General features: G+C 42.7%; 1 protein-coding gene across 13 annotated transcripts in view; it reads right to left on the minus strand.

The window, feature by feature from the left end:
* Positions 1-8959, minus strand: part of CAMK2D (calcium/calmodulin dependent protein kinase II delta) — a 305194-nt gene extending 296235 nt beyond the window's left edge. For all 13 annotated transcript variants that reach the window (XM_041758553.1, XM_041758550.1, XM_041758545.1 and 10 more), the window contains exons 1-2: positions 8545-8959; positions 6822-6916 (exon numbers count right to left, since the gene is read on the minus strand). In XM_041758553.1, the coding sequence (XP_041614487.1) occupies positions 6822-6916; positions 8545-8609 (160 nt within the window). In that variant the 5' untranslated portion in view covers positions 8610-8959. The remainder of the gene's footprint in view (positions 1-6821; positions 6917-8544) is intronic.
* Positions 8960-11616: the final 2657 nt, after the last annotated feature.

Below are 11616 nucleotides of genomic sequence, written 5' to 3' on the forward strand. Positions count from 1 at the left end.
AAGCAAAGCTGTCTTCTCCCCTTTCTCTAGTCTCCAAACCTAACAGTTTCCCCATATTAGAGAAAGAAACAGTTCATGGTAGAACAATACTTCTTAAGGTGAGTTCCTGGCCTATCTTCCTTAACTGGAATCAGGAATTTTGTCATCTAAAAAAGTATCCTACTACACTTAAAATTATTTTATCTAAAAATAACTTTATACTGAGAGTTGCAGCAAATTTACCATATACTGATAGTTGCAACAAACTTAATCATAATCAGATAAACTATTTTGAATAATCTCTCCAAATTGTTTAGATTTTGGTACTTGAGCCCTATCTGCATTATAGTTTTAACAATTTATTTAAATCCATATTATATAAAAGGCTTCCTTCATCTCTCCAGACAGAAATAATCTTTTCCTTTGAAAAAAATCAATAACATTTTATTCATGTTAGCAACTTATACCATTTATGTCTTCTATGATAACTATTTGTGTAGACTTTTCCTAACACTCTGCCCATTGTACTCATTTAATATTAAATAAAAATATATTAAATAAGGCCACATAATTGAACATGCTTAGTAATCTATCAAGTAATATGAAATGTAAATTACTACAGAGGTACTGTGTGTTTTTTTTTTTAAGATTTTTATTTATTTATTCATGAGAGACAGAGAGAGAGAGAGAGAGAGAGAGAGAGGCAGAGACACAGGCAGAGGGAGAAGCAGAATCCATGCAGGGAGCCTGACGTGGGACTAGATCCTGCGTCTCCAGGACCACCCTGGGCCAAAGGCAGCACTAAACCGCTGAGCCACTGGGCTGCCCAAGAGGTACTGTGTTTTAGAGAAAAGAAATATTGCTAAGACTCCACTTAATGTATAGCATTGCAATTTACAAAACAATCATTAATTGCCAATAATAAAAAAACATTGTGTACACCATACCCTAATAAATGAAGAGAGAGAGAGGTCTAAAAAGAAAAATACCAACTCAATCCTAGAGGCACTAGGAGTTGGTCAGCCTCCATATTGCCCCAGGAAAAAGATTTTTAAAAATTAAATTCTAGTTAACAAATGAAGTTAAATGCCCAACACAATCCCAGTATGTGCTCTATAACAACTCATGATTATTAACTTTAAAAGGGCCCATAAAAATTTACTACTAAATTTTACTTTTTTTTTATATTTTATTTATATATTCATGAGAGACACAGAGAAAGAGAGAGAGAGAGACAGGCAGAGGCAGAGGGAGAAGCAGGCTCCATGCAGGGAGCCGATGTGGGACTCGATCCTGGGTCTCCAGGATCAGGCCCTGGACTGAAGGCAGTGCTAAACCATTGAGCCACCCGGGCTGCCCCTAAATTTTAATTTTTTTTAAATATTTTATTTATTTATTCATTCATAGAGATGCAGAGAGAGAGAGTAGCAGAGACACAGGCAGAGGGAGAAGCAGGCTCCATGCAGAGAGCCCAACGCGGGACTCGATCCAGGGTCTCCAGGATCACGCCGTGGGCTGCAGGCGGCACTAAACCACTGCGGCACCGGGGCTGCCCTAAATTTTAATTTTTATACGAAGTTGATTCAGAATTTCAAGGAAATGAAAAGTATTAATCTAATTGTATAAACAATGAAGGTTCTCCAGGTGTTCAACTCCTACTTCATGATCAGTTGGGTAGAGGTTGACAGTAGTTATTAATATCACAGTGAGGTACCTGACAACCATATTCTTTATTAAATTTGCCTATTTTAATGATGTTGGAACACGGAAAAAGATTTTTATTATTTCCTAGAAATGCAGATATACATTTTTATCTCCTAGCCAATTTGAACATCAATAATATTCTCACTCACCAAAAGAGGAAAATAGATATGCAATATCAATACATTTGTAAGAATGCAAATACAACTAAATGTAACTAAAGGACACTAAATGTTAAAATTGATACATGCCACTTTGGGACCCAATTAATTAAGAAGCTGTAGAAACTCCACATACAAAAATAAACATAATTTACTAATTTTTTCTTAAACATTGCTCAAACCAATAAACTTTCAAAAAATATTAATTCACCCAATTAGTTCCAAGTCGCCAAATCAATAATGTTTAATCACAACAATCTCTAACATCTTGGTTCTGCTTTCAATTTAAGACAAGTAACCATAAGGCTGAAAAATTGCAGTAATTGCTTTATTGCCTGGGTGTCAAAGAAGAAAACAAGTAGCAAGAGTTGGTTGTTGACATCTCTATTATAAAATAAAAAAGACTACTTAAGGACATACATGCAACATTGATTTCAAAGCTGGGACCTAATTTGGGGTACATGATCAAGCAGTTTTATAAAGTCCTGATTCACAGTCTACTAAGATCATCAACTTGGGAATAACAAAACTAGTAAAAATCAAAGAATGCAAATAACTTGTGTTGTATCTGTGAAGTATTATAGAAATATAAAATGAAATCCCTTTTTATTTTTTTTTTAAGATTTATTTATTTATTCATGATAGACATAAAGAGAGCAAGAGGCAGAGACACAGGCAGAGGAAGAGGGAGAAGCAGGCTCCATGTCGGGAGCCCAATGCAGGACTTGATCCCGGGACTCCAGGATCGCGTCCTGGGCCAAAGACAGGCGCCAAACCCCTGAGCCACCCAGGGATCCCCTGAAATCCCTTTTTAAATTCCAAGGGAGTGAAGTTAAAATACACGTATAAAAGTATACTATTTCACGCTTCTATTGTAGTTTACATTTTACAAATACAATGACCTGTGGCATATCAGACCCCATGTCATAGAAAGTGGTTTATAATGATCAAAAATTACAGTGGAAAATGAGTATCAAAAAGACATTACGATCATTAAAAAAAAAAACATTTACCAAAGAGTCTTTAAAATGTGAAATCACAAATACTATTTCTAAAGACATCTGCCATCGAAACCATCAGTCCACTGGATTCTGAACAGCAATCACAACTTTTCATGAACTTCACACAACCTGACAATATATTACAGTTATAAACATGTCAAAAATCAAAAAAATCTCAGAACTGCAGGGCAAATTAGCCCTGCTAATTGGTATTTGTTAAATACCAACCTAATTGTCTGGGACCAAAATGATATAATTTCTACTTCCCATGGTAAAAATAGGATAAAATTCTATCGTCACTAACCACCATTTAAGCATACCTAATCCTAACAAAAAACTTGAGAGAAATTTCATATGAAATACAAGCCATCTGAAACTTTTCTACACTATTTTTAAAACAAGCCAAATTATGTATCAGTGTACTTAATCTATCTGATCAGTACCATATGATGAATGCTCTGTGCATGCATGTGCTAAAGCAATAGGGAAGAAATTCTTCAACAGACTGAGTCTCCCAAATAAGGTTTGTGTGACTAACAGCTGAGAGGAAATGCAACTGAAACTGTACTGGAAATCCATTAACATCTAGGCACAGAAAAATGCCTGGGTGACAGTATAGTTGGATGTGCAAATTTGTGCAGGAATATAGCCAAATTTTTGGCAATCCCTCATGGTCTTATATGTATTGACAATAGCCTTTCTTTTTCAGTTGTAATGTTACATTTAAAGAATACTATTTGAGTTGGAGAACCTGGCTGGTCTTTAAAACAAACAGGTTTAAAGCTTGGATTTACAAAGGCACAGCATTTTAAATTATACAAACAAAAATTTGTACAAAAAAATTATATGCTTCACAAAAACTGCTATGCGCAGCTGAAAGAAAAAAAATCAGTATGTTACGAGGGGGAAAAGTATGCTAATTTACATATCATTCTAATTTCCCTTTAAATGTATCACCTTAAATTTTTCTAGAAAGGTCATTTTAAGGATTATTATATTCTGAGAAGGGAGTGCTTTTAACGTTCATATTTTAAAGCATATGTTAATACACTACTTTATAGATTACATCTAGTATTTGCTTGTTTTTTTGTTTTTTGTTTTTAAGATTTTACTTATTTATTCATGAGAGAGAGAGAGAGAGAGAGAGGCAGAGACATAAGCAGAAGGAGAAGCAGGCTCCCTGCAGGGAGCCCGATGTGGGACTCCTGGATCCTGGGACTCCAGGATCACACCCTGGGCCTAAGGCAGGCACTCAACCGCTGAGCCACGCAGGCATCCCTAGGATTTGCTTAGTTTTTGCCTAAGAACAAGTATTTAACTCCTTCACAAACCATGTGATCCTAGTCACTCCATACCGAACCCTTCCTATATACTCAATGCTGTGAAATGTTAAAAACTGAAAGCACTTCATTAAGAGTTTACAACTTAATATGGGTTAGTTTAAACAAGTGTACAAATTCAAAAGTATAAATATGCTATAAGTAGCTTTAGTTGTGGTGATAAAATAAACTGAACATTACGAAGTACTATAATATTTTACAGGTGAGCAGTAATAGTAAAATTGACTCAGCACTTTGCAATTAAGAAATGATTCTCATAAAATTCACTGAATCCGCAAAACCACCCAGGATACCCTATGAGTACTCTTCCCCCATTCTGTTGATGAAGAACCTGAGATCAAGAAAAGATAAGTGACTAATCCAAATTTACACATTAAGTAGTAAAGTCAAGATTCAAATTGCATTCTCACAGCTAAATCAAGGCTGCCCCTGGATTCATAATTTTCACATTCTTTCATGTAAGTAATCCATCTGATCATTACGACCCAAGAGATAATAATAACAGCTAATATTCATTGAATACGTATTATGTAGCAGTGCTGTTCTGTACTATATTAATTTACTCCTCACAAACCCTATAAAAGGGTTACATTATTAGTCCATTTTATGGATGAGTAAACAAAGGCTCATCAAAAACAGGTAATCTGGGGATCCCTGGGTGGCGCAGCGGTTTGGCGCCTGCCTTTGGCCCAGGGCGCAATCCTGGAGACCTGGGATCGAATCCCACATCGGGCTCCCGGTGCATGGAGCCTGCTTCTGTCTCTGCCTCTCTCTCTCTCTCTCTCTGTGACTATCATAAATAAATAAAAAATTAAAAAAAAAAAAAAAGAAAGAAATTTGCCCAAAGTCACAAGAAAACTGGAGAGGGAGAGGTCTTTTAGTATTTCACCCTACTTTTCCTGAATGTAATTGGAATCATTAAATCTAGATGGGGCAAAGTGGTTTGGGATGTAGATTGTTCTTTAAAGTGGAGTATGAGCAGGTGAGAAACACTGGCAGGAAGAAGGAATACCATCAAGTTAGAGAAGACTTATCCTCCACAGACCGGAGTCAGAAGAAAAATAAAATGTGAGCAGAAACTGTATTTGCCATTCTGATATAGGGAGTATGAAGCAGGGTAGATGAAGAGGGATAACACTAATTAAGAAAATCAGTAGAAGTGAAGCATGAGACTGATTTGTTTTGAAAGAAAATTTAAAGCCACTAAGAGATTTGGGACAGGTGGTATAACGCCTCCAAAAGAACTACTACCTACTCTTGCCAAGAGCACCTAGAGTAGGGAAAGAAAACATATAAGCCCTGACAGAATTTATACACTGTTTTTTCTTTTTAAAAACTAAAATGTCATTTACAGTTTAGCAACTCATTTTGACTGTTAAAAACCTTCCTGTGGAGAGAAGAGGGATAGGGGAGTATAATCAAAGATGACGTGCTTCTCATTAGTTCTCAAGCTGTGAAGCTATGGTACTGGTTACTTTAGTACATAGATGTCCCTCGGAAGACCGTTAAAATCAGATGAAGGAAATGACAACAAAATCTCTCTCATTCAAATAAATGAACTGAAATGCCAATCTAAACCTCAAGCATATGTTAAAAGTAGAATTTGTAACAGAGAGAGGAAAAGTTTTTAAAAATCATGGCAGAGACCAAACACAAGGATCCTAGGAAGCAGCACTTTTTTAGAAGACAAATTGAAATGAGGCAAACTAACCCTAATAGAATTTCCTCTCTCATTACTTAAAATAAACCAGGTCACTAAAATGGCTTATATTGTGGCATTTTGTTCATTTTAATTCCATTTAAATTCCATTAAACCATAAATTCCCATGGAAATACATTAGACACGTGCTCACAATAATTAGAATGCCTAACATTTCAGTGTAAGTACTTTTGCATGCGTTCAACAAAATAAAAGAATGCAGTGAGGCCCCTTTCAAGGTTTTTTTTTTTTTTTTTTTTTTGCGTATGTCAACAGCTATTTTATGATAGGAATTATCTCCGTGGCTATAAAGCATGTGTAAAATACATTACAAGAGTCGGCGAGAAGCCTTAATGCGGAAGACCCAGTATAGGTCTGGACTACACACACGGAAACATCAAAATTAAGCTGAACTTCCTAGAATATATGATAAATTTTTTCCTCCCAAAGCTATTACTGTTAAATATACCTTGATAAATTAAGTTCAAGTGTAACTACAATTGAAATATGATTCAACTGAGCTATGACCTATTTTTCCTCTTAAAAGCAAAAGAGAAAAGAAAAAAAAAAAAAAGCAAAAGAGAATAATGACAGTTGTGAGACATTTTTCCATTCCAGGGTATTTCTGAAAGTTGTTTCACAGCAGAGCTAAAGGCAAGACGCACTAAGGGACAACTTATTTGCTTTAAAATAGTTACATATGCTACTGCTCACAGGACAGTTGGAATGATTTAATAATTTGTTGTTAAAATTCTACGTCTTCACTTAACTTTTGAACTATACATACCAAGAGGCATTCAAGAAGGAAGTAACTGCAAAAATGTAAGAGGACACCTAAGTCTACAGTTCAATTATAACTATATATTTACAGACAACAGAACAATCAACATGACAAATACATAATTAACATATACTGTATTACGTGGTTGAAAATACCCACCCCTAGCAGAAAGCTTTTTGGTGTTGATAATTTTGGCAGCATATTCTTGTCCAGTAGGGATTTTCATACATCTTCTCACCACTGAGAAAGCCCCCCTGAAAACCAATAATTAGCATGTCATCAATATAATCAGCTCCGATATCCTATTAAAAATTACAGCAATCTGAGCATTTTTACTGCATTTAGTGACTTGTTAAATATCAATGCGCTACAGTAATACCAGAAAATGAACGATTCTTCCTGGAATCCCAAACCTCCTTTAATGTTGAAGAATAAAAGTAAATTTTATTTAACTGGGAGCACACATTATTAATCAACATAATGAAAGAAACTGCCAATTATGACGGCTCTTGTTTGCACAGGAAATTTGAAAACATTTTACAATTCACACTCACATAGTACCAAATGCTCTGAGAAGGAAAAAAAAAAAAAAACCTGCAAAGAGCATGGCTGAGGAGGAGCAGCAAAAATCTGCCGCCTATTCATTAGAAAAAAAAAAAAAATTAATGTGGCTCCAAGTAAATATGGCGATTGTTTTCACTAAAATCTAAATCTTGGGAACATTTGTGTGGTTTAATAAGTCCTGATTCGGTGATTTCTCTGTGCCCTCTTTTGAGCTGGGGGAAGGGTGAGATTTGAATTAAGCTGCTCTTCCGACATAGTCTCCATGTTTTAACAGCAGACAACATGTAAATATATAAGGATATACTTGTCATTACGTTTAAAAGATAATCACAGTTTCCTGAATTCAATTGTATACGACATACACACATATAAACGCACCCCTTTGCTAAGTAAGAGTCGGCACTAGCGATGGAGGAGTGGGGTCTGGGTGGGATGCTACATGAATCAACATTCGCGGTTTGGCCCCTGGGTCCCTAAGCGCACAGGTCCTCAGGAGGTCTCCGAGGAGTTCCGCCAGCCGGGGCGTGGGAGGTCGTTTCTACACGACGCTAGGCTACCCCGGGCAAGCTTTCTCTCGGGCTCCGGGTCTTTTCCGCTGCCTGTATAAATAGATCCTCCCGGGGAATGCGAAGATGTACACGTAAATCCTAGGAAGGATGATGATGAGCGAATGACCTAGGTGCAAAGGATAGTGGATATGGGGCAGGGGGTCGAGTTCCGTTGGTGACCCTTTTCCTGGACAGAACAACTACTGGACGTGAAACAGACTCCACGCCAAGTTGAACTTTCGGCATCAATAAACATGGCACCGTCTGTGGCAGGGAGTTCTCACTCGTACGCGGGGCGTACGGGCGACACGCCGGCTAACCAGGAGGCATCTCTATTTACAGAAAACATGATCTATGTTGCATTTTACATGGGCTCTGGTTTTCTCTCCCCTCGCGCGCGCACACACACACACACACAGACGCTCGCACACTTGTCGGGATGACAGCTACAACTGCAGGGATCGTAAATCCACTAAGTCTCTAGTGCAAGAGGGGTGGGGGTGGGGTGGGGGTGGGGTGGGGGCGGGAGGAGGTGGGTTGAGGATTCCAGGAGTGGGCCACACAAGCGGGGTGGGGGGTCTTTTGCAGCCTCGGCCCCCCTCCTCCTGCTAGAGCAGCACCTTCCTCAGAGCCGGCCAGGCCACCGGCCTCCTCCCACTCCTCTGGTCTCCCAAACTCCCTCGCCCCACGCGGGAGGCCGGTGGGTCGGGGGAACGCTACCCGCCCCTCTGCTGGAAAGGGGACGCGCGGATGCGGGCAAAGGCGCTTACTTTCCGAGCTCCTCGAAAAGCTGATACTCGTCCGTGAACCTGGTGCAGGTTGTGGTCGAAGCCATCCTCTCGGTCCGGGCTATGCCCCTGGCTGGGAGAGCCGGCGGACGAGACTCGAACAGACGCGCGGCTTCCCCGGGACTGGCCCCGCGGCGCTGTCACCCAGGGCCGCCCTCACTTTCCGCGTCCGAAAGTAGCTCGCCCGGGAGGGAGTGTGCGCAGGGGCGGGGCGCGAGGGGAGATGACCAGAAAGGGTGGCGTGGGGTCTCCTCCCCACGGTCCGCCGGTTCTCTTCCTCCTCCTCCTCCTCCTCCTCCTCCTCCTCCTCCGGCCCCGCTTCCTTCTCCGCTGGACGCTCCACCCGCCCCCTTTCCAGCCCCTCTCCCCCAAATGCCGGGGGCAAAGTACTCAGGAAGAAGGGGCCGGGAAATGGAAAACAGCCGGGCACGGGGCGAGAGGCGAGCAGTTGCGAAACTAGCCGCACCGGGCTGGAGGGGAGGGAGCCCGAGGGGGCGGAGGCCGAGGAGCTGGGAGCGGACCGCGCGAGCCCAGCTGCAGCTGTCAGCAGGCGCGGGCGCGGGGGGCGCGGGGCGCGCCGGGGCTCGGCCGAGCGTGCGCGCCCGGGGCCCGCCTGCCTCCCTCCCGCCTCCCTCCCGCGGGCGCCTCGGCTGCCTGGCGCTCCCCTGGGGCCCGCGCCGCTCCGCTGCGAGGCTGCGCGGCGAGAGAAAGAGCGCTCGGATGGGGCGAAGCCCGGGCGGCCTTCCGCGGGCCTCCGCCTCCTCCCCTCCCCTCCCCCGCGCTCCCCCGCGGAGCCCCCTCCTCGCCGGTCCCACACCTCCCTCTAGCGACTCCCGGCCCGGCGCCTTCGCGGACCTCGCTCTCCCGCCCTGGGTCTCACGCTCGCGCAAAGCCGTCCAGGGGGGTGGGGGGGCGGGGGGGGGAGGAGGATGCACGAACGAGAAGCCTGGCGAGGGTTTAGGTGAGTGAGGCGGCGCGGCCAAACCACCGCGTTAAACTCGGCGTCGGGCGGCTGCCGACATTGGGGCTGGAGGCGGCGGGACGACGCGGGGCGAGCCGCGGGCTGTTCGGGGGACGCCCCGGCGGGGAGGGCGACGTGCGCGACCGTGTCATCTCGGCTCCGCCGCGGGTCGACACCGCGGGGCCGGATGTGGGCAGTCGACTGCGTCCCGAGCGGGGTCCCGGCCTCCCACAGCCCCCGGGGACTCCGGGCCCTCGGGGCAGAAGCCGCGCCGCCGCCCCCAGCCGGCTGAGCGAGGGGCGATGCCCGCCGTGCGCCACGTTTCCCTTCCGAGGTGACTGCCACCTCACCGCCCACGTCCCCCCGCGCCGCTTTCCCGGTCGGGCTGCTCAAACTCTTGACAGCCCCCCCCGCCCCAGGCCTTTGCTTCAGCCTTTGCTTCAGCCTTTGCTGAAGGCTAGAATGAAAGCAAAAACTCCCCGAGAGAGCCACGCCTCCCCTCCAGAGTAACTCCCCGGGCAGCTCAGTGAGCTCTGATAGTAAGGCGGCTTCTCGCGAGACCTCCGGCCCGGGCGGCGGGGGCGGCTGCTGGGCGGGTTGGGTGGCGGTCACGCGACCCGGCTGGGGCTGACGTCACTCGCATCACGTGAGCACGTTCTGGCCCGTTTCGTTTTGCAAAGGGGAAGAAGAGAAGTAGAGGGGCCGGGCGTGTTCTGCTTGTATGATCGAAGACCTGGCGAGGTAGTGACCCAGAAGTACGCTTCGTAAGCGACTGTCTGAAAAGCCACCTAACGGTTCAAGAGCACGTCCTTAACGTTAGCTTACACTAAATAGGAGAAAAAAATTATATTTAAAATAAATCGCTGATCGCTAAAACAACCCCTGGCGCTCCCTCTGTCTTTAATGAACTATGCATCTGCAAACTTAAAGGCAGAACAAAACGGTTATGAACGGTCTTTCCAGATTGCTGTCCTTTGTTTTACAGCAGGGGACCCTAAAAACCTTGTAGTTCTGGCTGATTTGTTCATGATTAGCATTACCTCATGGACTCAAATTTCCGCAGCTGGAAGATAAAGGATAACTTGGATATACAGTCTAATGGAGAGGAATTGTTGCTATCTCCCGAGGGCTGCTTGTCCATAGTCACACATTTCCTCATCTGGGGAATGATCTCCTGCCAAGAAGCAGAGCTTTTACTGAGGTTTTCAAAGTATTTACCAATTCTAACAACTGTAACAAAATGGAACCTTGTGCCTATTTTTATTCCTAGCCATAAAAAGCGAATAGAACATTGTGTAAAATGTAATGATACAAGATGATACCAAAGGCTATATAAAGAAAAACAGGTCTAGATATTAATAATTGAGCTATAAAATTGGAAAAAAAAGATTTTGTCTGCTAAAGATTTTTAACTTGTGTCTTAAATATCTAGCAACATGGTTCCAAGTCATAATGCAATAATGTAATATTCTCTGAATCTGAAAATGAAGCAGAGTAAGGAAAATTAAAACAATAAATAAAGATAATATAAAATTTTACAACTCCGGGGAGGAAAAAAATTTTGAATATTCAAGTAATTAGGTCTACATAATTACAGTATTTATCTCAGTTATTTAAACTAGCAATAATTGTGAGTGGTTATGATGATTGTATGATACAATGAAACAGAAGAGTTTCAATATTGATGTATTAGACAATAAATGTGTATTTTAAACTCTGCTTACTCAATATTTGTGCTGTTTCCTGATTAATAACTTAGACTGATTAAAATATTTCTCTTATTCACAGATTGACAGTTATTTCTGAAGTTTGGGCTTTCTTAAAACAGTGATTTTTTTTTTTTTAATGTTTACAAGACAGTAACCCTTCTAAAGTTACACAGAAATTCCATTTGGATTATAATCTTCTTGCCTTCTTCCTGGTCTCCTGTGTCTGCCCTTGCCCCTTTTCGTTCTAGTCTGGCCATGGCAGGCATAATGGTCCCCTTAAAACCTCTGTCAGAACAAATCATGCCTTTGCTCAAAAACTTCTGAAGCCTTAGTATCTCAATTAGATTAAAAAGCAAAATTCCAAAAATGGCTAACAAGGCCTTC

Source organism: Vulpes lagopus, chromosome 6 (assembly GCF_018345385.1).
Source record: "Vulpes lagopus strain Blue_001 chromosome 6, ASM1834538v1, whole genome shotgun sequence".
Taxonomy (NCBI): Eukaryota; Metazoa; Chordata; class Mammalia; order Carnivora; family Canidae; genus Vulpes; species Vulpes lagopus.